General features: G+C 43.1%; 1 protein-coding gene across 1 annotated transcript in view; it reads right to left on the bottom strand.

Moving 5' to 3' along the window:
* The window catches only part of LOC112239442 (exportin-1-like), a gene marked incomplete at its 5' end in the record, with an annotated part of 28,265 nt that extends 2,083 nt beyond the window's left edge, over positions 1 to 26,182 (bottom strand). Inside the window, 13 exons of the mRNA XM_042315277.1 lie at positions 746 to 842; positions 2,959 to 3,118; positions 5,571 to 5,705; positions 12,169 to 12,337; positions 14,673 to 14,867; positions 16,951 to 17,057; positions 17,280 to 17,463; positions 19,670 to 19,804; positions 20,503 to 20,666; positions 20,923 to 21,079; positions 22,901 to 23,078; positions 25,057 to 25,199; positions 25,925 to 26,182. Of these exons, the coding sequence (XP_042171211.1) occupies positions 746 to 842; positions 2,959 to 3,118; positions 5,571 to 5,705; positions 12,169 to 12,337; positions 14,673 to 14,867; positions 16,951 to 17,057; positions 17,280 to 17,463; positions 19,670 to 19,804; positions 20,503 to 20,666; positions 20,923 to 21,079; positions 22,901 to 23,078; positions 25,057 to 25,199; positions 25,925 to 26,182 (2,082 nt within the window). The remainder of the gene's footprint in view (positions 1 to 745; positions 843 to 2,958; positions 3,119 to 5,570; positions 5,706 to 12,168; positions 12,338 to 14,672; positions 14,868 to 16,950; positions 17,058 to 17,279; positions 17,464 to 19,669; positions 19,805 to 20,502; positions 20,667 to 20,922; positions 21,080 to 22,900; positions 23,079 to 25,056; positions 25,200 to 25,924) is intronic.
* Positions 26,183 to 26,524: the final 342 nt, after the last annotated feature.

Genomic DNA, 26,524 nt, shown 5'->3' with positions numbered 1-26,524 from the left:
GAGAGAGACATTACCACACACACATACAGACAGCAACAGGTCTGTGGTGTCCTCCCCTGCAAACTCCTACAGGAGGAGAGAGAGAGAGACATTACCACACACACAGACAGCAACATGTCTGTGGTGTCCTCTCCTACAGGAGGAGAGAGAGAGAGAGACATTACCACACACACATACAGACAGCAACAGGTCTATGGTGTCCTCTCCTGCCAACTCCTACAGGAGGAGAGAGAGAGACATTACCACACAGACAGACAGCAACAGGTCTGTGGTGTCCTCTCCTACAGGAGGAGAGAGAGAGACACTATCACATACAGACAGCAAATCAGGTCAAATCCTCTCCTACAGGAGGAGAGAGAGAGAGACATTACCACACATACAGACAGCAACAGGTCTGTGGTGTCCTCTCCTACAGGAGGAGAGAGAGGACACTATCACACAGACAGACAGACAGCAACAGGTCTGTGGTGTCCTCCCCTGCAAACTCCTACAGGAGGAGAGAGAGAGAGACACTATCACACAGACAGACAGACAGCAACAGGTCTGTGGTGTCCTCTCCTACAGGAGGAGAGAGAGAGACACTATCACACAGACAGACAGACAGCAACAGGTCTGTGGTGTCCTCTCCTACAGGAGGAGAGAAGGGGGTCCCTGTATATAAACACACACAGACACAGGTCTGTGGTGTCCTCTCCTACAGAGATATACAGAGGAACCTCAGTTGGAGGTGGAGGAAAAGGCTCACCTTAATCTGTACCAGGAAGTCCCTCAGGTGTTCCTTGAAGGCTGCAATGTCCTGGTTTAGACTGAACAGTCCTGTTACAAACACCTTGACCTGGGCACTGAGAGACAAGACAACGTAGAAGACATAGATAAACAGGACAACGGTGTTGTGGTCGTACGTGTTCTATGTAGTGAATCTGTTATTCAATGTGTTTCTATTGGCTAATAGCAGTAAGGACTATCTGTTGTTCTATGCATTTCTATTGGCTAATAGCAGTAAGGACTATCTGTTGTTCTATGCGTTTCTATTGGCTAATAGCAGTAAGGACTATCTGTTGTTCTATGTGTTTTATGGGCTAATAGCAGTAAGGACTATCTGTTGTTCTATGTAGTGAATCTGTTATTCAATGTGTTTTATGGGCTAATAGCAGTAAGGACTCTGTTGATCTATGTGTTTTATGGGCTAATAGCAGTAAGGACTATCTGTTGATCTATGTAGTGAATCTGTTATTCAATGTGTTTTATGGGCTAATAGCAGTAAGCAATGTTCCCTCTAAGGTGCGTGCGTTTGCGCGCACGCAGCTCCCCTGGGAGACTGCCGCACAGAAGAAATATCAGCCCGTGCAGAGATGCGTGAGATTAAACTTCACTCAACTTTATAGAGTTTTCCCCTTTAGTTAAAACTATCAACGTTTCCCTTTACTGTGGGAATTGTGATTGAATCAACGCAATATTCATCACATACCGAAACTAAACTAACTATGCAAGACTTAGTATGCAAAACGAATTATGCAAGATGTTTTCTTGAAGGCAGAACGCATCGGAGTAGGATTCTATTGCATTAACAGGCACGACTCAGGCCCGTACTCTACACAGACCAATGTACCATAACCAATCATAGCTGCAGTAGGCCTATATGCAAATAGACCATTGCCATATATGGATCTGTGCAGCATTTTCCTTTCTGTTTTCCATGAGTTCATCTACAACTCCAGCACCTGCTAAAAGTACCTGGATGTGCCTACGTTCTTCAGCTTTTGTCCATATATGGATTTGTGCCATTCACTTTGAACTGGACTGTGTTTACAGCATGAGCGGTCATGAGTAGATGCGCTTGTTTTGAGATCAAAGCGAGAGCTGCATGTAGCCACTTGTGCACATTTTGTTCATATCCTTTGCTAGTTAGTGAGTTATTAGTCCAGTTATAGATCATTATTAGTCAGCAATAGGGGGTTGATTGTTAGTTAGTTAGTTATTAGCCCAGTTATAGATCATTATTAGTCAACAATAGGGGGGTGATTGTTTGTTAGTGAGTTATTAGCCCAGTTATAGATCATTATTAGTCAACAATAGGGGGTTGATTTTTAGTTAGTGAGTTATTAGCCCAGTTATAGATCATTATTAGTCAACAATAGGGGGGTGATTGTTTGTTAGTGAGTTATTAGCCCAGTTATAGATCATTATTAGTCAACAATAGGGGGTTGATTTTTAGTTAGTGAGTTATTAGCCCAGTTATAGATCATTATTAGTCAGCAATAGGGGGTTGATTGTTAGTTAGTGAGTTATTAGCCCAGTTATAGATCATTATTAGTCAACAATAGGGGGTTGATTGTTAGTTAGTGAGTTATTAGCCCAGTTATAGATCATTATTAGTCAACAATATGGGGTTGATTGTTAGTTAGTGAGTTATTAGCCCAGTTATAGATCATTATTAGTCAGCAATAGGGGGTGATTGTTAGTTAGTGAGTTATTAGCCCAGTTATAGATCATTATTAGTCAGTTATAGATCATTATTAGTCAACAATAGGGGTTAGTGAGTTATTAGATTGTTAGTTAGTGAGTTATTAGCCCAGTTATAGATCATTATTAGTCAACAATAGGGGGTTGATTGTTAGTTAGTGAGTTATTAGCCCAGTTATAGATCATTATTAGTCAACAATAGGGGGTTGATTGTTAGTTAGTGAGTTATTAGCCCAGTTATAGATCATTATTAGTCAACAATAGGGGGTGATTGTTTCCTAAAAGAGCACAAAACATGTACATTTCTAGACATCTCTGAAAAGCAAGTCAAGTAAAGAGCTTTTTTTTGTCTTAAAGGGGCAGTGTTGTATTTTGAGACAGGATTGTATAAGCTAAGTAGCCAATAGGCAGAGGGTAGCATCATTTTCCTGATTCTCTGTAATAATGGTATGTAAATAAATGATGCATTTTATTTTGTTCATAAAAGGTACTTACTCCTGTAGATGTGGGAAAGCAGTTTTGAGCAGGTTGGCCACATACTCCTGTATGAAGACCTGGTTGTTGCCGGGGTTGGAGGGGTTGAGCTGGGTGTTGATCTTCCCTTCCTCCACCAGGTTAAACATGTAGGTCAGGATGGAGGCATGCATCGTCAGGCCTGGGGGAGAGGCAGAGAGACACACACAACCAGACATGCACAGTTACGTGATATGGATTTATACAAATGGTAAAACAGAACGAGATGTGTGTTCTTACAGGAAGTTTGTGCGTGTGTGTCCCAGCAAGCACATAACGTTCTGAGAACCATAGGTTTCTTAGAGCTTAGTGAGGGCGTGGTTGTTCTATGGTTATTTAGCATACAATCTTCCCACAACTTCCTGGGAATGGTGCAGGATAGTTGTTTGTCCTTGGAACATTCTCAGCACATTTAACTTGACAAAAAAAAAACGCTATTTGCTTTGTATATCATTACTTTAACAAAAACGTTTCCTAAAAGTTCAAACATGATTACATTAACATGGTTACAATTTCGGTAACGTTCTCCAACTGGTTTGACATTGGGAATGTTCTGAAATAGTCCAGAGAACATTAAGAAACAAAGTTATTCTGTGGGGAATTTCAGTAATTCAGCATAACATTTCCTACAGATTTCCTCATGGTTCTATTTAAAATCATGTTCTCAATTTGTTCCAAGAACGTTAAGGACACTTTCCATTAAAAAAAACACAAGAAAACATTAGTAACATTCAGAGAACATTCTAGGCTACCCTGAGGCGGCAGGGTAGCCTAGTGGTTAGAGCATTGGACTAGTAATCGAAAGGTTGCAAGTTCAAATCTCCGAGCTGACAAGGTACAAAATCTGTCGTTCTGCCCCTGAACAGGCAGTTAACCCACTGTTCCTAGGTGTCATTGAAAATAAGAATTTGTTCTTAACTGACTTGCCTGGTTAAATAAAGGTAAAATAATGTAATTGGAAAAAACATACATTCTCAGAACGTGAAGAAAACATTCTGTAAACTTTAGTAACGTTCTAAGAATGTTATCTTAAACATACTTCTCAGAAACTTGAATGTTATTTAAAAACCATTCTCAGGTTAAATAAAAGAATGTAAAAAAAAAATTCTCAGAAATAAGAAAACATTCTGTAATTTAGTAACGAAAAATTTAAAATACATTCTCAGAAGGTGAAGAAAACATTCTGTAAACTTTAGTAACGTTCTAAGAATGTTATTTAAAAACATACATTCTCAGAAGGTGAAGAAAACATTCTGTAAACTTTAGTAACGTTCTAAGAATGTTATTTAAAAACATACATTCTCAGAAGGTGAAGAAAACATTATGTAAACTTTAGTAACGTTCTAAGAATGTTATTTAAAAACATACATTCTCAGAAGGTGAAGAAAACATTATGTAAACTTTAGTAACGTTCTAAGAATGTTATTTAAAAACATATACATTCTGTTCTCAGCGTCAACAAAACCGTCTATCCTCCATCTTGTTAAGTGTGTTCAGGTGTTAGCCACGCCCACTGATTGGCCACAGCTGATCTTAATGAGTCCTTGTTTCCTTTGAAATGGGGTCTGTTTGAATAGACTAAAAAGAACAGCTTTGTATGAGTTAAAAACATGGCATGCTAGCTGCATCCTGGTGGTGCAGTGGACGAATTCAATGGATAGAGAATAGAAGATTATAGGCTTGAATCCCACTGATGCCGTGTCACAATAAAACAGAAATGTGCTTGTAGGGCTGAGAATTGCCAGAGACCTCATGGTACGATATCACAATACTTAAGTGCTGATATTATATCTATTTGATACTGTGATTTTATTGCGATTTGATGTTCCAAACATATTTCTCGCCCTATGAGGGACAAGAGAGAACCACGAGACAATGAGTTGGATATAAAAGTGCTGAAAACAAATTGTCCCCCCTTCTGAAAAAGATGGAGAACAAGCGATGAAGGAAAAATCCTGGAGTTTTGGTCAAAGTACAACAAACTAGCACTAACATAATATTATCAAACCAAAACATCATCAAAGATAATATCCCAATATGTAACTGTGTACATTTCCCCCCCATCACTATGTGTTCTCATGATTAATGCCTAGGGAAATTCATTTCCATCTATTCTATCAGTGCGTGTAGTTTAAAAAATAACCTAAAATAACCTAGCAGTGTTTTTACAAGTCTCATTGAAACATTCAGTGAAAGTTTTAAGGAAGTTGTTTTTTTTTAAACCTCAAAATAACCTCTTAGAGAATTAATAAAACCTTCTAGGAAAACTTTCAAGGAATCAGAGTAAAACGATCTCAGAACCTCCCAGCAAACTAAAAATGTCCTTTACCAGAACAGGAAAAATGTTCACTTCCGTTCTCAGAAAGTTAAAAAAATATATGAAAAAACAGTTTTGTTTCCCAGTCAGGAAACGTATGTTTTCGTTCTCAGAACCAATGGGAAACAAAACACACAGTTCCCACAACCAAATGTGCTAGCTGCGGTGTGTGTTTGTATTCAGTACTCACCGGCAGCGAGTGTGTGTGTGTGTGTGTGTGTGTGTGTGTGTGTGTGTGTGTGTGTGTGCGTTGCATCCATGTGTGTACTGTACTCACCAGCAGTGTGTGATGTGTCAGTGACCACAGAGAAGATGTGTTGGAGGATGTCACAGAAGTATGTCTGGTAGAAGCTCTGTGCTGCAGCCTCTTCCTGAGTCACATTCTGCAGTAGAGTGTAGAGGATCTGAAGGCCTGCCACAGGAACATACACAATATATATCATATATATATACAGGATGTGAAGACCTGCCACAGGAACATACACAATATATATCATATGTATATATATACAGGATCTGAAGGCCTGCCACAGGAACATACACAATATATATCATATACAGTGCATTCGAAAAGTTTTCAGACCCCTTGACTATTGCTACATTTTCTTACGTTACAGCCTTATTCTAAAATTGATTATTGTTTTTTTTTCCTCAATCGACACACAATACCCCATAATGGCATCACAATACCCCATAATGACCTCACAATACCCCATAATGACCTCACAATACCCCATAATGACCTCACAATACCCCATAATGACCTCACAATACCCCATAATGACCTCACAATACCCCATAATGACCTCACAATACCCCATAATGACCTCACAATACCCCATAATGACCTCACAATACCCCATCATCACAATACCCCATAATGACCTCACAATACCCCATAATAACAAAGCAAAAACATTAAAAACTGTCCAATGTATCCTTCTCATTCAAAGGTTTTTCTTTATTTTTTACTATTTTCAACATTCTAGAATAATAGTGAAGACATCAAAACTATGAAATACACTTATTGAATCATGTAGTAACCAAAAAAATGTTAAACAAATAAAAACATATATTTTAGATTCTTTATAGTAGACACCTTTTGCCTCTTTGCATTCTCTCAACCAGCTTCATGAGGTGGTCATCTGGAATGCATTTAAATGAATAGGTGTGCCTTGTTAAAAGTTCATTTGTGGAATTTCTTTCCTTCTTAATGTGTTTGAGCCAATGTGTTGTGTTGTGACAAGGTAGGGCGGTATACAGAATATAGCCCTATTTGGTAATAGACCAATAATAAAGTCCATAAAGTCCATATTATTAATAAAGTCCATATTATGGCAAGAGTAGCTCAAATTTTATTTTACCTATATTTAACTAGGCAAGTCAGTTAAGAACAAATTCTTATTTACAATGACAGCCTAGGAACAGTGGGTTAACTGCCTTGTTCAGGGGCAGAACGACAGATTTTTACCCTGTCAGCTCGGGGATTCAATCCATCAACCTTTCGGATACTGGCCCAACTCTCTAACCACTAGGCGACTTGCCACCCCCAAAATAAGCAAAGAGTAACGACAGTCCATCGTTACTTTCAGACATGAAGGTCAGTCAATCTGAGCATGAGTGAGGTCGGGCACTGATGTTGGGCGATTAGGCCTGGCTCGCAGTCAACGTTTCAATTCATCCCAAAGGTGTTTGATGGGGTTGCGGTCAGGGCTCTGTGCAGGTCAGTCAATCTGAGCATGAGTGAGGTCGGGCACTGATGTTGGGCGATTAGGCATGGCTCGCAGACAGCGTTTCAATTCATCCCAAAGGTTGAGGTCAGGGCTCTGTGCAGGCCAGTCATGTCTTTCCACACCCATCTCAACAAACCATTTCTGTATGGACCTCGCTTTGTGCACAGGTGCATTGTCATGTTGAAACAGGAAAGGGCCTTCCCCAAACTGTTGCCAAAAAGTTGGAAGCACAGAATCGTCTAGAATGTCATTGTATGCTGTGGGGTTAAGATTTCCCTTCTCTGGAACTAAAGGGTCCGGACCATGAAAAACAGTCCCAGACCATTATTCCTCCTCCACCAAACTTTACAGTTTGCACTATGCATTGGGGTAGGTAGAGTTCTCCTGGCATTCGCCAAACCCAGATTCGTCCGTCGGACTGCCAAATGGTGAACCATGATTCATCACTCCAGAGAACGTGCTTCCACTGCTCCAGAGTCCAATGGCGGCTTTACACCTCTCCAGCCGACACTTGGCATTGCGCCACTGCTACGCCATGGAAACCCATTTCATGAATCGCCCGAAAAGTTATTGTGCTGATGTTGCTTCCAGGGGGAATTTGGAACTTGGTAGTGAGTGTTGTGTGGCCTACCACTTTGCGGCTGAGCCGTTGTTGCTCCTAAACGTTTCCACTTCACAATAACAGCACTTACAGATAACCGGGGCAGCTCTAGCAGGGCAGAAATCTTACAAACTGACTTGTTGGAAAGGTGGCATCCTATGACAGTGCAACGTTTAAAGTTACTGAGCTCTTCAGTAAGGATATTCTACTGCCAAGGTTTGTCTATGGAGATTGCATGGTTGTGTGCTCGATTTTATACACCTGTAAGCAACAGGTTTGGGTGAAATAGCCAAATTGGTGCATTTACAATAGAAAGTCAATATGTACATGTGTGTAGTGTGTGTGTGTTAGCGTGTGTTAGTGTGTGTTAGCGTGTGTGTGTCTTCAAAGTCCCCGCTGTTCCATAAGGTGTATTTGTATCTGTTTTAACTACTAGCATCAGTTACTTGATGTGGAATAGAGTTCCATGTAGTACTGTGGAATAGAGTTCCATGTAGTACTGTGGAATAGAGTTCCATGTAGTACTGTGGAATAGAGTTCCATGTAGTACTGTGGAATAGAGTTCCATGTAGTACTGTGGAATAGAGTTCCATGTAGTCATGGCTCCATGTAGTCATGGCTCTATGTAGTTCTGTGCGCCTCCCATAGTCTGTTCAGGACTTGAGGACTGTGAAGAGACCTCTGGTGGCATGTCTTGTGGGGTATGTTGGGTGTCCGAGGTGTGTGCTAGTAGTTTAAACTAGAGGTCGACGATTATGATTTTTCAACGCCGATACCGAAAAAGGCCAATACAGATTAAAATCGGTCGATTTTTATATATATATTTGTAATAATGACAATTACAACAATACTGAATGAACACTTATTTTAACTTAATATAAATAAATAAATACAATTAATTTAGCCTCAAATAAATAATGAAACATGTTCAATTTGGTTTAAATAATGTAAAAACAAAGTGTTGGAGAAGAAAGTAAAAGTACAATATGTGCCATGTAAAAAAGCTAACGTTTAAGTTCCTTGCTAGGAACATGAGAACATATGAAAGCTGGTGGTTCCTTTTAACACGAGTCTTCAATATTCCCAGGTAAGAAGTTTTAGGCTTTAGTTAATATAGTAGTTATAGGACTATTTCTCTCTATACCATTTGTATTTCATATACCTTTGACTATTGGATGTTCTAATAGGTACTTTAGTAAATGCAGGAAAGTGCTGTCTGAATTAATGCTTTCGAGCCTGCTGCTGCCTACCACCACTCAGTCAGACTGCTCAATCAAATCATAGACTTAATTATAATATAACAACACACAGAAAGACGAGCCTTGGGTCATTAATATGGTCAAATCCGTAAACTATCATTTCGAAAACAAAACATTTATTCTTTCAGTGAATTAACAGGTGGCAACCCTAAGTCTAAATATTGCTGTTACATTGCACTACCTTCAATGTTATGTCAAAATTATGTACAATTCTGGCAAATTAATTACTGTCTTTGTTAGGAAGAAATGGTCTTCACACAGTTCGCAACGGGCCAGGCGGCCCAAACTGCTGCATATACCCAGACTCTGCTTGCACAGAACGCAAGAGAAGTAACACAATTTCCCTAGTTAAAAGAAATTCATGTTAGCAGGCAATATTAATTACATATGCAGGTTTAAAAATATATACGTGTGTATTGATTTTAAGAAAGGCATTGATGTTTATGGTTAAGTACACATTGGTGAAACGACAGTGCTTTTTTCGCGAATTCGCTTGTTAAATCACCCGTTTGGCGAAGTAGGCTGTGATTCAATGATAAATTAACAGGCACCGCATCGATTATATGCAACGCAGGACAAGCTAGATAAACTAGTAATATCATCAACCATGTGTAGTTAACTAGTGATTATGTTAAGATTGATTGTTTTTTATAAGATAAGTTTAATGCTAGCTAGCACCTTACCGTGGCTCCTTGCTGCACTCACATAACAGGTTGTCAGTCTGCCACGCAGGTCTCCTCGTGGAGTGCAATGTAACCAGCCATGATCGGTGTCCAAAAATGCAGATTACCGATCGTTATGAAAACTTGAAATCGGCCCTAATTAATCGTCCATTCCGATTAATCGGTCGACCTCTAGTTTAAACAGACAGTTCGGTGCATTCAGCTTGTCAACACTTCTTTCAAAAACTAGCAGTGATGAAGTCAATCTCTCTTCTCTACTTTGAGCCAGGAGAGATTGACATGCATATTATTAATGTTAGCTCTCCGTGTACATTTAAGGGCCAGCCGTGCTGCCCTGTTGTTCTGAGACAGCCGTGCTGCCCTGTTGTTCTGAGACAGCCGTGCTGCCCTGTTGTTCTGAGACAGCCGTGCTGCCCTGTTGTTCTGAGACAGCCGTGCTGCCCTGTTGTTCTGAGACAGCCGTGCTGCCCTGTTGTTCTGAGACAGCCGTGCTGCCCTGTTGTTCTGAGACAGCCGTGCTGCCCTGTTGTTCTGAGACAGCCGTGCTGCCTTGTTCTGAGACAGCCGTGCTGCTCTGTTCTGAGACAGCCGTGCTGCCCTGTTCTGAGACAGCCGTGCTGCCCCTTTCTGGGACAATTGTAATTTTCCTGTCCCTCTTTGTGGCACCTGACCACATGACTGGATAGTAGTCCAGATGCGACTAAACTAGGGCCTGTAGGACCTGCCTTGTTGATAGTGTTGTTAAGAAGGCAGAGCAGCGCTTTTTATGAACAGACTTCTCCCCATCTTAGCTACTGTTGTATCAACATGTTTTGACTATGACAGTCCTGGGTTACTCCAAGCAGTTTAGTCACCTCAACTTGCTCAATTTCATTACAATATTTAACTGAGGTTTAGGGTTTAGTGAATGACTTGTCCCAAATACAATGATTTTAGATTTGTAAATGTTTAGGACTAACTTATTCTTTGCCACCCATTCTGAAACTGACTGCAGCTCTTTGTTAAGTGTTGCAGTGATTTCACCCGCTGTAGTAGCTGACGTGTACAGTGTTGAGTCATCCACATATGTTGACACACTGGCTTTACTCAAAGGTCATTAGTAAGGCTTGAAAAAAAGAAAGGGGCCTAGACAGCTTCCCTGGGGAATTCCTGATTCTACCTGGATTATGTTGGAGAGATTTCCATTAAAGAACACCCTCTGTGTTCTGTTAGACAGGTAACTCTTTATCCACAACATAGCAGGGGATGTAAAGCCATAACATATACATTTTTCCAGCAGCAGACTATGATCGATAATGTCAAAAGATGCACTGATATGTAACAAAACAGCTTCCACAACCTTTTTATCATCAATTTGTCTCAGCCAATCGTCAGTCATTTATGTAAGTGCCGGGCATGTTGAATGCCCTTCCTTATAAGAGCGCTGAAAGTCACGTTGTCAATTTGTTCACTGTAAAATAGCATTGTGTCTGGTCAAACACCATTTTTTCCAAAAGTTTACTAAGGGTTGGTAACAGGCTGATTGGTTGTCTATTTGAGCCAGTAAAGGGGGCTTTACTATTCTTGGGTATCAGAATGAATTTAGCTTCCCTCCAGGCCCGAAGGCACACACTTCCTTGTTGGCTGAGATTGAAGATATGGAAAATAGGAGTGCCAATATCGTCCGCTATTATGTTGATAGACAACAATCATTTGTTCACCTCTTCCACACTCACTTTACGGAATTAAAAATGACAATGCTTGTCTTGCATAATTTGGTCAGTGTAAATGTGTTTTGGATGTGTAAAGTCAGCATTTGTTGCTGGCATGTCATGCCTAAATTTGCTAATCTTGCCAATGAAAAACATAATTTAAGTAGTTGGCAATATCAGTGAGTTTGGTGATTAATGAGCCCTCTGATTCAATGAATGATGGAGCGGAGTTTGCCTTTGTGCCCCAAATGTAATTTCAGGAGCTCCAAAGCTTCTTTACTATCATTCTTTATATAATTTATCTTTGTTTCATAGTGTAGTTTCTTATTCTTTTCATTCAGTTTAGTCACATTATTTCTTAATTTGCAGTACTTTTGCCAAATCGGTTGTGCTTCCAGACTCATTTGTCATTCTTTTTGCCTCCTCCCTCTCAACCATACAATCATTTTTTGTATTCATCAATCCAGGGGGATTTATCCGTTGTTACAGTCATTTTCTAAATGGGTGCGTGCTTATTAGTAACTGGGATAAAGCTATTTCATGAAACGTGTTAAGTGCAGTGTCTGGTTGCTTCTCATTACACACCACAGACCAGCACATATCATTTACATTAACATAAGAATCACTACCAAACTGATTGTATGACCTCTTATATACTGTATTAGCATTTGGAACTTTGGTTTTTACTAGATATGGCTACTATAATCACTACATCCCATGGATTTGGATACTGCTTTAAAAAAAAGATTTGTAAAGATGTGATCAATACATGTGGATGATTTCATTCATGTGCTGTCATTCGTAAAGGAAAGCACTTGTGTATGTGTTTCTGTGTGTGTGTGTTTCTGTATGTGTGTGTGTGTTTCTGTGTGTGTGTGTGTGTGTGTGTGTGTGTGTGTGTCCCTCACCTGTGTCGGCCACGTTCCTCATGGTGTGTTTGAAGGCCCAGATGATGGAGTCCAGCACCAGTTTGAACTGGGCCGGAGGGATGGCCAGGAATGCTGGGAAACAATGAGAGTTGACCGCCTGCAGCAGGTAGAAGAAATGAGTCCTGTGTTCCGGGTACTCCTCAAAGTCCTGGAGGGAGAGAGAGAGATGGGACATATTGATGAGAACCAACCGACAACACTCCATGGAGAGAGACCCCCTACAGTCAGTATGGACATGGAACACTCCATGGAGAGAGACCCCCTACAGTCAGTATGGAAATGGAACACTCCATGGAGAGTCAGATGGAAATGGAACCTCCATGGAGAGAGACCCCCTACAGTCAGTATGGAAATGGAACACTCCATGGAAATGACCCCCTACAGTCAGTATGGAAATGGAACACTCCATGGAGAGAGTCCTGGAGGGAGAGAGTCAGTATGGAAATGGAACACTCCATGGAGAGAGACCCCTACAGTCAGTATGGAAATGGAACACTCCATGGAGAGAGACCCCTACAGTCAGTATGGAAATGGAAACTCCATGGAGAGAGACCCCACTCCATGGACAGTCAGTATGGAAATGGAACACTCCATGGAGAGAGACCCCCTACAGTCAGTATGGAAATGGAACACTCCATGGAGAGAGACCCCCTACAGTCAGTATGGAAATGGAACACTCCATGGAGAGAGACCCCCAGTCAGTATGGAAATACAGTCAGTATGGAAATGGAACACTCCATGGAGAGAGACCCCCTACAGTCAGTATGGAAATGGAACAGTCCACGGAGAGAGACCCCCATGGAGAGAGACCCCTACAGTCAGTATGGAAATGGAACACTCCATGGAGAGAGACCCCTACAGTCAGTATGGAAATGGAACACTCCATGGAGAGAGACCCCTGGACAGTCAGTATGGAAATGGAACACTCCACGGAGAGAGACCCCTACAGTCAGTATGGAAATGGAACAGTCCACGGAGAGAGACCCCTACAGTCAGTATGGAAATGGAACAGTCCACGGAGAGAGACCCCTACAGTCAGTATGGAAATGGAACACTCCATGGAGAGAGACCCCTACAGTCAGTATGGAAATGGAACAGTCCACGGAGAGAGACCCCTACAGTCAGTATGGAAATGGAACACTCCACAGTCAGTATGGAAATGGAACACTCCACGGAGAGAGACCCCTACAGTCAGTATGGAAATGGAACAGTCCACGGAGAGAGACCCCCTACAGTCAGTATGGAAATGGAACAGTCCACGGAGAGAGACCCCTACAGTCAGTATGGAAATGGAACACTCCATGGAGAGAGACCCCTACAGTCAGTATGGAAATGGAACACTCCACGGAGAGAGACCCCTACAGTCAGTATGGAAATGGAACAGTCCACGGAGAGAGACCCCTCAGTCAGTATGGAAATGGAACACTCCATGGAGAGAGACCCCTACAGTCAGTATGGAAATGGAACAGTCCACGGAGAGAGACCCCTACAGTCAGTATGGAAATGGAACAGTCCACGGAGAGAGACCCCCTACAGTCAGTATGGAAATGGAACACTCCATGGAGAGAGACCCCCTACAGTCAGTATGGAAATGGAACACTCCATGGAGAGAGACCCCCTACAGTCAGTATGGAAATGGAACACTCCATGGAGAGAGACCCCCTACAGTCAGTATGGAAATGGAACACTCCATGGAGAGAGACCCCCTACAGTCAGTATGGAAATGGAACACTCCATGGAGAGAGACCCCACTCCATGGAGAGAGACCCCCTACAGTCAGTATGGAAATGGAACACTCCATGGAGAGAGACCCCCTACAGTCAGTATGGAAATGGAACACTCCATGGAGAGAGACCCCCTACAGTCAGTATGGAAATGGAACACTCCATGGAGAGTGACCCCCTACAGTCAGTATGGAAATGGAACACTCCATGGAGAGTGACCCCCTACAGTCAGTATGGAAATGGGGGTCTTCGTGAACTACCTCTTTAAATTGACTTATTTTGTTGTCATTTGTCTTTTTTCAGAGGATGGTTACAGGTCCAAAAACAATCAAATCAATGCATACAAGATAACCCGACCCATTCCCCCCCTCAGTCCCTCCCCACCCAGAAACCATGCTTCCTACACCCTCAGATTATGGGATGTCAAGGTCAGATTTGTCCATATTCTGTTCCAGTTAAAGCGTTGTTCAGATTCAATTACATCTGTAGAATTGACTCTTTTAATGTCTAGTTCAGAATATGAGCTTTCCAAAAGTTGTTTATATATTATTGAGATCAATCCTTTCAGGAACCCAGATCATTTATTTATAAATCACATCATTGGATGTTTTGGTAGTTTGGTTTGTACTTTTGACAAATTGTGCCTACTATGTCAAGAATTTACAGCCATACTGACATCAACATGTTAAGAGTACATTTTATAAACTCTAAAGATGAAAGTTTAGAACAATACCCACTATTAATAGTGCTGATACTTACTTTATTGATCATGTTGAGCGTGCATTCGAACACGGCATCGAAGATCTGCGGGATCTCCCCGGTGATGTGTCCGCCCAGCTTGTTGACGATGGTTGCCATGGTGCTGAGGACCTCGGGCTCCCGGGCGGCGGGGACGTTGCGCTGGTAGTCGATGAGAACGGCGTCGAGCAACGGCGGAACAAAGTTCTCCCCCACCTGGAAGGAAGGAACACCGGACGGGATGAACGGACAGATCAACGCGGCAGAGGATAGGAATGTTGTTGTTATGTTCTCACCAGGTTACTGTAGGACAGGACTGAGGTCAGTGTGTGTGTGTGTGTTTGTTACTAAGGACTAAGTGACCAACACGGTTGTCTTTCAAACTCTTAAGGGGAGAGAGTTTCCCAATCCATTCCTGGAGTACACACAGGACTGACACGTACTGCTTTAAACAGTCAGGTTGGACAGTCTAGGGTGTAGACGTCTTTTCTGTCATGTAGTTTTTCATTGAAACACCTCCGCTGTCTTTCATTGGGATGTATGTGGTAACAATATATCCTGATATATGTGGTAACAATATATCCTGATATACGTGGTAACAATATATCCTGATACACGTAGTACCAATATATTCTGATACACGTAGTACCAATATATCCTGATACACGTAGTACCAATATATCCTGATACACGTAGTACCAATATATCCTGATACATGTAGTACCAATATATCCTGATACATGTAGTACCAATATATACTGATACATGTAGTAACAATATATCCTGATATACAGTTTAAGTCGGATGTTTACATACACCTTGGCCAAATACATTTCAACTCAGTTTTTCACAATTCCTGACATTTAATCCTAGTCAGAATTTCCTGTTTTAGGTCAAGTAGGATCACCACTATTTTAAGAATGTGAAATGTCAGAATAATAGTGGAGAGAATGATTTATTTCAGCTTTTATTTTTTTCATCACATTCCCAGTGGGTCAGAAGTTTACATACACTCAATTAGTATTTGGTAGCATTGCCTAAAAATTGTTTAACTTGGGTCAGAGGTTTGTGTAGCCTTCCACAAGCTTCCCACAATAAGTTGGGTGAATTTATGCCCATACCTCCTGACAGAGCTGGTGTAACTGAGTCAGGTTTGTAGGCCTCCTTGCTCGGACACACGCCTTTTCAGTTCTGCCACACATTTTCTATAGAATTGAGGTAAGGGCTTTGTGATGGCCACTCCAACACCTTGACTTTGTTGTCCTTAAGCCATTTTGCAACAACTTTGGAAGTATGCTTGGGGTCATTGTCCATTTGGAAGACCCATTTGCGACCAAGCTTTGACTTCCTGACTGATGTCTTGAGATGTTGCTTCAATATATCCACATCATTTTCCTCCCTCATGATGCCATCTATTTTGTGAAGTGCACCAGCCCCTCCTGCAGCAAAGCACCTTCCTTGCTGAGCGGCCTTTCAGGTTATGTCGATATAGGACTCGTATTACTGTGGATATAGATACCCGTTTCCTCCAGCATCTTCACACGGTCCTTTGCTGTTTGGATTGATTTGCACTTTTCGCACCAAAGTACGTTCATCTCTAGAAGACAGAATGAGTCTCCTTCCTGAGCGGTATGATGGCTGCGTGGTCCCATGGTGTTTATACTTGCGTACTATTGTTTGTACAGATGAACGTGGTACATTCAGGCATTTAGAAATTGTTCCCAAGGATGAACCACACTTGTGGAGATCTACACATTTTTCTTTGAGATCTTGGTTGATTTCTTTTGATTTTCCCATGATGTCAAGCAAACAGGCACTTAGTTTGAAGGTAGGCCTTGAAATACATCCACACGTACACCTCCAATTGACACAAATGATGACAATTAGCATTTCAGAAGTTTCTAAAACCATGACATAATTTCCTGGAATTTTCCAAGCTGTTTAAAGGGACAGTCAACTTGGTGTATGTAAACTTCTGACCCACTGGAATTGTGATACAGTGAATTATAAGTTAAATAATATGTCTGTAAACAATTGTTGGAAAAATGACTTGTGTCATGCACAAAGTAGATGTCCTAACTGACTTGCCAAAACTATAGTTTGTTAACAAGAAATTTGTGGAATGGTTGAAAAAAAGGACTCCAACCTAAGTGTGTGTAAACTTCTGACTTCAACTGTATGTAGTAACAATATATCCTGATACATATAGCACCAATATCTTCCTGTCAGATGTGTATATATCTGATATATGTAGCACCAATATCTTCCTGTCAGATGTGTATATATATCTGTATCTCACCATCTGTGGATCGCTGGATCTGCTAACCCAGCCGGAGATGAGTTTGAGCGTCTCTCTTTTCACCGTCCTCATACTTCTGATCAGGGGCTGTTTCGTCACCATCTCTCCTGAAACGCACACCGCCAAGAGAATAGACGCATGAGGAGAGGACACACCGCCAAGAGAACAACCGCATGAGGAAAGGACACACCGCCAAGAGAATAGACGCATGAGGAGAGGACACACCGCCAACAGAACAGACACATGAGGAAAAGACACACCGCCAACAGAAGAGACGCATGAGGACAGGACACACACACAGCCCCCAGCCCAGCCCACCCCCCACTGACCGTTGGTCTGGATGGCTGCAGAGATGTTTTCGCTGAGGCACTTGTAGACGTTGAGCATGTCCAGATAAATGCGTCCTAACTGGATAACGAAGGGGTGTCCCACGGCCTTACAGGCCCGGACGTTGGTCTTCAGGATGCTGCCGAGCTGCTTCACCGTCTCTGGGTCCTTCAGAATGTCCACGTTCTAACAGAGGGGAGTCAACCAATCACATGTCATTTATAAAGCCCTTTTTACATCAGCAGATGTCATAAAGTGCTGTACAGAAACCAAGCTGAAAACCACAAACAGCAAGCAATGCATATGTAGAAGCACGGTGTCTAGGATAAACTCCCTGGAAAGCAGGAATCTAGGAAGAAACCTAGAGAGGAACCAGGCTCTGAGGGGTGGCCAGTCCTCTCCTGGCTGTACTGGGTAGAGATTTAAGAGAAGGGTACTTTAGTGATCATCAGACTGAGACTACAGGTCTTTGACTATAGGAAAGGGGTACTACTACAGGTCTGACTACAGGAAAGGGGTACTACTACAGGTCTTTGACTATAGGAAAGGGGTACTACTACAGGTATTTGACAACAGGAAAGGGGTACTACTACAGGTCTGACTACAGGAAAGGGGTACTACTACAGGTCTTTGACTATAGGAAAGGGGTACTACTACAGGTCTTTGACTACAGGAAAGGGGTACTACTACAGGTCTGACTACAGGAAAGGGGTACTACTACAGGTCTGACTACAGGAAAGGGGGAAAGGGGTACTACTACAGGTCTGACTACAGGAAAGGGGTACTAGGTCTTTGACTACAGGAAAGGGGTACTACTACAGGTCTGACTACTACTACTACAGGTCTGACAACAGGAAAGGGGTACTACTACAGGTCTTTGACTATAGGAAAGGGGTAGTACTACAGGTCTGACTACAGGAAAGGGGTACTACTACAGGTCTGACTACAGGAAAGGGGTACTACTACAGGTCTGACTATAGGAAAGGGGTAGTACTACAGGTCTGACTACAGGAAAGGGGTACTACTACAGGTCTGACTATAGGAAAAGGGTAGCTACTACAGGTCTGACTATAGGAAAGGGGTACTACTACAGGTCTGACTACAGGAAAGGGGTACTACTACAGGTCTGACTATAGGAAAAGGGTAGCTACTACAGGTCTGACAACAGGAAAGGGGTACTACTACAGGTCTTTCTGTGACCTGGTGTTCTCCAGCAGCTGAACACATGTACATAGCAGTCCTGACATGGGTTTCAATCAGACACACTGCTCTTCAGGACAACTCTCTCCCTCCATCCTGTCTTACTCACTGTCCTATCCAGTCACGTTCTCACTGGGGGGGTTTACCTTATTTACAAAACATGTACAAAATATGAAAGAAGTGTGAAATGAATGATCACAGAGTGACTAGATTCATTATTACAGGAGTGACTAGATTCATTACTACAGGAGTGACTAGATTCATTATTACAGGAGTGACTAGATTCATTACTACAGGAGTGACTAGATTCATTAGTACAGGAGTGACTAGATTCATTACTAGATTCATTATTACAGGACTAGTTCATTATTACAGGAGTGACTAGATTCATTATTACAGGAGACTAGATTCATTATTACAGGAGTGACTAGATTCATTACTACAGGAGTGACTAGATTCATTACTACAGGAGTGACTAGATTCATTATTGACTAGATTCATTACTACAGGAGTGACTAGATTCATTATTACAGGAGTGACTAGGCCCATTATTACAGGAGTGACTAGATTCATTACTACAGGAGTGACTAGATTCATTACTACAGGAGTGACTAGATTCATTATTACAGGAGTGACTAGATTCATTATTACAGGAGTGACTAGATTCATTATTACAGGAGTGACTAGATTCATTATTACAGGAGTGACTAGATTCATTACTACAGGAGTGACTAGATTCATTACTACAGGAGTGACTAGATTCATTACTACAGGAGTGACTAGATTCATTACTACAGGAGTGACTAGATTCATTATTACAGGAGTGACTAGATTCATTATTACAGGAGTGACTAGATTCATTACTACAGGAGTGACTAGATTCATTATTACAGGAGTGACTAGATTCATTATTACAGGAGTGACTAGATTCATTACTACAGGAGTGACTAGATTCATTATTACAGGAGTGACTAGATTCATTACTACAGGAGTGACTAGATTCATTACTACAGGAGTGACTAGATTCATTATTACAGGAGTGACTAGATTCATTATTACAGGAGTGACTAGATTCATTATTACAGGAGTGACTAGATTCATTATTACAGGAGTGACTAGATTCATTATTACAGGAGTGACTAGATTCATTATTACAGGAGTGACTAGATTCATTATTACAGGAGTGACGTACCTTGGTGGCCTGTTGAATGATGCTGTCCCACACCTGGTTAGGCAGTAACATGTATTTCTCTATGATATGCTCTTGTACTGCCTGGTCTGTCTGGGCTCCGATCATGTACCCCACGGCCTCGTAGAACGTATGGACCTGCACAACACACACAGGAGACCCAGAACATATAGATACACAAATACTAGATTCTGCTGAGTCAGCGTGATGCTTCTCAGTACAGAGATAGATACACAAATACTAGATTCTGCTCTGAGTCAGCATGATGCTTCTCAGTAGACAGAGATAGATACACAAATACTAGATTCTGCTCTGAGTCAGCGTAATGCTTCTCAGTAGACATAGAGATCAAGTCCCATCTAGTCAGTGTGTTTCTACAGCTTGGAACGTACACACCAACATAACATCAGCACTGAGGGATGGTCAAGGTTTGTAACTTTTGTCAGTGTTAGTAATAATGAACACAGACACAAGAAACAGAGAAAGACAATCTGGGTTTTATTGGTTAGACTGGAAATGTTCAAATGTTCTGAATCCCAGAGCTTTTTCAGTAGACATGACAGAGTCCTCTCTACTCAATCCATTTCTACAGCTTGGTGTGTGTTTGAACCCATTTCAACATGCCCTAATACACGCCTTTTAGTTTGGGCTGAGTGAATGACAGGTATAGTCCTCTCTAGTCGGCGCATTTCTAGGGCCTGAGGCTGGCCTGTCTGTTGGGGTTAAAGGTCATGATGATGGAGTTGATGTTATTGAGGGTCTCGTAGCACGTGTGTGTGTGTGTGTGTGTACCTGTTGTGGCTGCAGGTCACAGGTGTGTGTGTGTGTGTGTGTACCTGCTGTGGCTGCAGGTCACAGATGATGGTGTTGATGTTGTTGAGGATCTCGTCGATGAAGGGCATCACCTCGCCCACCTGCACCTGGACAAAATGGCGACGGCACTTCTGGGCGATCTTGATGAAAGTGTCACACGCCATATCCTGTACCCCATCATGGGTCTCTGAGAGGGGGAGGGAGGGGGTGAGACAGGCTGAATAACACACACAACTCACCTCTGTACACCAGTCACACAGACAGAGTTAGTTCTCTCACCTCTGTACACCAGGCACACAGACAGTTAGTTAGTTCTCTCACCTCTGTACACCAGGCACACAGACAGTTAGTTAGTTCTCTCACCTCTGTACACCAGGCACACAGACAGTTAGTTCTCTCACCTCTGTACACCAGGCACACAGACAGTTAGTTAGTTCTCTCACCATGCATGAACTCAAAGAGTTTATTGACGACGGTCTTGAGGAACTTCCAGTGGGCTCTGAGGAAGCGAGGGTACTGGCCCACAATGTACATGATGTTGGAGGCAATGATGGCCTTATTGTCCTTTCCCCTCTTCTGTTCACATAGACCCAGCAGATCCTACACACACACACACACACACACACACACACACACACACACACACACACACACACACACACACACACACACACACACACACACACACACACACACACACACAAGTTAGACAGATGGATAACAGAGAACCTTTGGACAATAGATGAGCTATATGTTTATCCTTGAGGCCCAGTGTGTCCAGAGAGGCAGCACATCTTTCCCTCCTGCATCTCTGTCACATTGTCCATCAGCTCAACTAAATATCCACCAAACAAACTCCCATTCTCCTCCTTCTCCTAAAGAGAAAGATGCTGCTCAACATTCTCCTGAAGAGAAAGATGTTGTTCAATATTCTCCTGAAGAGAAAGATGCTGCTCAATATTCTCCTGAAGAGAAAGATGCTGCTCAACATTCTCCTAAAGAGAAAGATGCTGCTCAACATTCTCCTAAAGAGAAAGATGCTGCTCAACATTCTAACGAGAAAGATGTTGCTCAACATTCTCCTAAAAAGAAAGATGCTGCTCAACATTCTCCTAAAGAGAAAGATGCTGCTCAACATTCTCAAAGAGAAAGATGCTGCTCAACATTCTAAAGAGAAAGATGCTGCTCAACATTCTAAAGAGAAAGATGCTGCTCAACATTCTCCTAAAGAGAAAGATGCTGCTCAACATTCTCCTGAAGAGAAAGATGCTGCTCAACATTCTAAAGAGAAAGATGCTGCTCAACATTCTCCTGAAAAGAAAGATGCTGCTCAACATTCTAACGAGAAAGATGCTGCTCAACATTCTAACGAGAAAGATGCTGCTCAACATTCTAAAGAGAAAGATGCTGCTCAACATTCTCCTGAAGAGAAAGATGCTGCTCAACATTCTCCTAAAGAGAAAGATGCTGCTCAACATTCTCCTGAAGAGAAAGATGCTGCTCAACATTCTCCTGAAGAGAAAGATGCTGCTCAACATTCTCCTAAAGAGAAAGATGCTGCTCAACATTCTCCTGAAGAGAAAGATGCTGCTCAACATTCTCCTGAAGAGAAAGATGCTGCTCAACATTCTCCTGAAGAGAAAGATGCTGCTCAACATTCTCCTAAAGAGAAAGATGCTGCTCAACATTCTCCTGAAGAGAAAGATGTTGCTCAACATTCTAAAGAGAAAGATGCTACTCAACATTCTAAAGAGAAAGATGCTGCTCAACATTCTAAAGAGAAAGATGCTGCTCAACATTCTAAAGAGAAAGATGCTGCTCAACATTCTCCTGAAGAGAAAGATGCTGTTCAACATTCTAAAGAGAATGATGCTGCTCAACATTCTCCTGAAGAGAAAGATGTTGCTCAACATTCTAAAGAGAAAGATGCTGCTCAACATTCTCCTGAAGAGAAAGATGCTGCTCAACATTCTCCTGAAGAGAAAGATGCTGCTCAACATTCTCCTGAAGAGAAAGATGCTGCTCAACATTCTCCTGAAGACAAAGATGCTGCTCAACATTCTAAAGAGAAAGATGCTGCTCAACATTCTCCTGAAGAGAAAGATGCTGCTCAACATTCTCCTAAAGAGAAAGATGCTGCTCAACATTCTCCTAAAGAGAAAGATGCTGCTCAACATTCTCCTGAAGAGAAAGATGCTGCTCAACATTCTCCTGAAGAGAAAGATGCTGCTCAACATTCTCCTGAAGAGAAAGATGCTGCTCAACATTCTCCTAAAGAGAAAGATGCTGCTCAACATTCTCCTAAAGAGAAAGATGCTGCTCAACATTCTCCTAAAGCCTTCTGGTCATCAACCCTCTACATGAATCCCATTTTACTCTCTCCGTTATACCGTTATACTTGTCCCTAGGTGGCCTCCGTACCTTGATGACGGTGACCAGGAACCTCTTCTCGTCCTCTTCGTGCATGGCTCCACTGATGGACCCTATAGCCCAGCACAGTGTGTTGAGGTTCTTCCAGGACCACTCTGTACCGTTCACCTGGTTATGAAGCTTCTCTGTCATTATACGCTCCGTGTCTGCATAGTCCAGATGGGTCATTCTACACTAGAAGAGAAAGATGCTGCTCAACATTCTCCTAGAGAAGAGACTCCGACATTCTCCTGAGACAGAGAGAGAGACAGAGAACAGAGAAGAGAGAGATGGCTCAGATGACAGAGAGCCCAGAGACAGTGTGAGAGACTTCCAGAGACCACTGCTGAGAGAGAGAGACCTGCTCAGGCATTCTCTTCAAGAGAAAGATGAGACAGCATAGAGACAGAGAAAGATGCTGCTCAGACACAGAGAGAGATGAGAGAGAAAGAGACAACAGAGAGAGATGCTGCTCAACAGAGAGAAAGAGACAGAGAGAGATGAACAGAGAGAGATGAACAGAGAGAGAGACAGAGAACAGAGAGAGAGAGAGATGACAGAGAGAGATGACAGAGACAGAAAGAGACAACATTCAGAGAGAGAGCTGAAACATTCTCCTGAGAGAAAGAGAGATTCAAGAGAGACAGAGAGAGAGAGAGAGATGCTGAACATTCAGAGAGAATTCTCCTGAAGAGAAAGATGCTGCAACAGAGAGAGAGACAGATGACAGACATTCAACAGAGAGAAAGATGCTGCTCAACATTCAGAGAGACAGAGAGAGACAGAAAGAGAAAGAGAGAACAGAAACAGAGAGAGAGAACAGAGAGAAAGATGAGAGAGAGAGAAAGACAGAACAGAGACAGAGAGAGAACAGAGAGAGAGAGAGACAGAGACAGAGAGAGACAGAGAGACAGAGAGACAGACAGAGAGAAAGAGAGAGACAGACAGAGAGAGAAGAGAGAGACAGAGAGAGAGACAGAGAGAGACATTCTCCTGAAGAGAGACAGACAGAGAGAGACAGAGAGAGACAGACAGAGAGAGAGACAGAGACAGACAGACAGAGAGAAAGACAAGACACACAGAGAGAAGAGAGAGCTCAGACAGAGAGAGAGAGACATTCTCCTAAAAGAGATGAGAGACACAGAGAGAGAGAGCTGAGACATTCTCCTGACAGAGAGAGAGAGAGACAGAGAGAGAGAGAGAGAAGAGAAGAGAGAGAGCTGAGACAGAGAGAGAAGAGAGAGACAGACAGAGAGAGAGACAGAGAGAGAGCAGAGACAGACACACAGAGAGAAACACAAGAGAGAGACAGAGAGAGAGAGAGAGAGAACAGAGAGAGAGAGAGAGAGAGAGAGAGAGAGAGACAGAGAGAGAGAGAACAGAGAGAGAGAGGAGATAGAGCACAGAGAGAGAGAGGAGAGAGACCTGAGACAGAGAGAGCATAGACAGAGAGAGGGACAGAGAGAGACTAGACAGAGACAGAGAGAGACAGAGAGAGAGACAGAGACAGAGAGAGACAGAAGAGACAGAGAGAGAGACAGAGACAGACAGCAGACAGAGACAGAGAGAGAGAGAGAGAGAGACAGAGAGAGAGAGACAGAGAGAGAGAGAGACAGAGAGAGAGAGAGAGACAGAGAGAGAGAGAGACAGAGAGAGAGCGAGACAGAGAGAGAGACAGAGAGACAGAGAGAGATAGATAGAAAGACAGAAGAGACAGAGAGACAGCGAGACAGAGAGTGAGAGAGACAGAGAGAGAGAGACAGAGAGTGAGCGAGACAGAGAGAGAGACAGAGAGAGAGCGAGACAGAGAGTGAGCGAGACAGAGAGAGAGAGACAGAGAGAGAGAGAGCGAGACAGAGAGAGAGCGAGACAGAGAGAGAGATAGAGAGAGAGAGAGAGAGAGAGAGACAGAGAGAGAGCAAGACAGAGAGAGAGCGAGACAGAGAGAGAGAGAGAGAGAGAGAGAGAGAGAGAAGACGATCACAGAGAGTTTAGAGTGTAGATCAAGTCAATAGACTAGGGTCCTTATTGAATATGTAGTGGTGCTGTACAGTGATGTGATGTCCACAAAGGAAACTGACAATCAGTCTAAATGTATATGTCACACATAACTACTCCACCTGCTATATCTGCTCCCCCCCACACACACACACACACACACGTGTGACGTACCCAGTGTCTCTCTCATGTTCTTGTAGAGGTTGATTGAGTCTGTGTCCTTCATGAACTCTCGTACCACCTCTCCCTGGTCGTTCTCCACCACCAGCACCTCCTCCGGCTTGGCCATGCGGCTCACCATCAGCAGACGCACCTGTTACCAACATCAACAGCCGTCAAGACACACAGAGAGAGACACAGACACACAGAGAGAAACACAGACACACAGAGAGACACAGACACACAGAGAGAGACACAGACACACAGAGAGACACAGACACACAGACACACAGAGAGAAACACAGACACACAGAGAGACACAGACACACAGAGAGAAACACAGACACACAGAGAGACACAGACACACAGAGAGAAACACAGACACACAGAGAGACACAGACACACAGAGAGAAACACAGACACAGAGAGAAACACAGACACATAGAGAGAAACACAGACACACAGAGAGAGACACACAGAGAGAAACAGAGAGAGACACAGACAGAGAGAAACACAGACACATAGAGAGAAACACAGACACACAGAGAGAAACACAGACACACAGAGAGAGAAACACAGACACACAGAGAGAGAAACACAGACACACAGAGAGAGAAACACAGACACACAGAGAGAGAAACACACACACACACACACACACACACACACACACACACACACACACACACACACACACCAACAAATTCTCTGGACCACACACTCTTGACCATGTGCCAACAAATTCTCTCCCTCTCGCTCGCTCTCACATACACACTGTGACCCCCAGAGAGCAAGAGTGTGTGTGTGTGTTTGTCTGTCAGCCAGTCAGCCAGTCTCCCAGTCAGTCCGGCCTGTCTGTCCGTCTGTCTGTCTGGTCACCTTGGAGAGTACAGGCAGGTAGAGCTGTCTGCGAGGAGGGACATCAAAGTGTTGTGATCCAGACAGCAGGGGGGAGGTGGAGGTGGAGAAGGGACTCTCCCTGTAAAGCTCTGCAGCCAGATGGTTCCAGTACTCCAGACAGATCTTAAAGATCTCTGTCTCCTCCACCTCAGACACCAGCAGCATGTAGTGGAGAGCCTGGAGGAGAGGAGAGGAGGAGGAGAGAGGAGTAGGAGGAGAGAGAGGAGGAGAGGGGGAGGAGGAGAGAGAGGAGTAGGAGGATAGAGAGGAGGAGAGGAGAGGAGGAGAGGAGAGGAGAGGAGGAGGAGGAGGAGAGGAGGAGAGAGGGAGGAGGAGAGGAGAGGAGGGGAGGAGGAGGAGGAGGAGAGGAGGAGGAGAGGGAGGAGAGGAGAGGAGGAGAGAGGGGAGGAGGAGGGGGGAGGAGGAGAGAGGAGGAGGAGGGAGGAGAGGAGGAGGGAGGAGGAGAGGAGGAGAGAGGAGAGGAGGAGAGGAGAGGAGGAGAGGAGAGGAGGAGGAGGAGAGAGGAGGAGGAGAGAGAGGAGAGGAGGGGGAGGAGGAGAGGGAGGAGGAGGAGGAGGA

Source organism: Oncorhynchus tshawytscha, unplaced genomic scaffold (assembly GCF_018296145.1).
Source record: "Oncorhynchus tshawytscha isolate Ot180627B unplaced genomic scaffold, Otsh_v2.0 Un_contig_12371_pilon_pilon, whole genome shotgun sequence".
In the NCBI taxonomy this organism is placed as follows: Eukaryota; Metazoa; Chordata; class Actinopteri; order Salmoniformes; family Salmonidae; genus Oncorhynchus; species Oncorhynchus tshawytscha.
The sequence above is the reverse complement of the archived record's forward strand: the minus strand, read 5'-3'. Positions and strand labels throughout refer to the sequence as shown.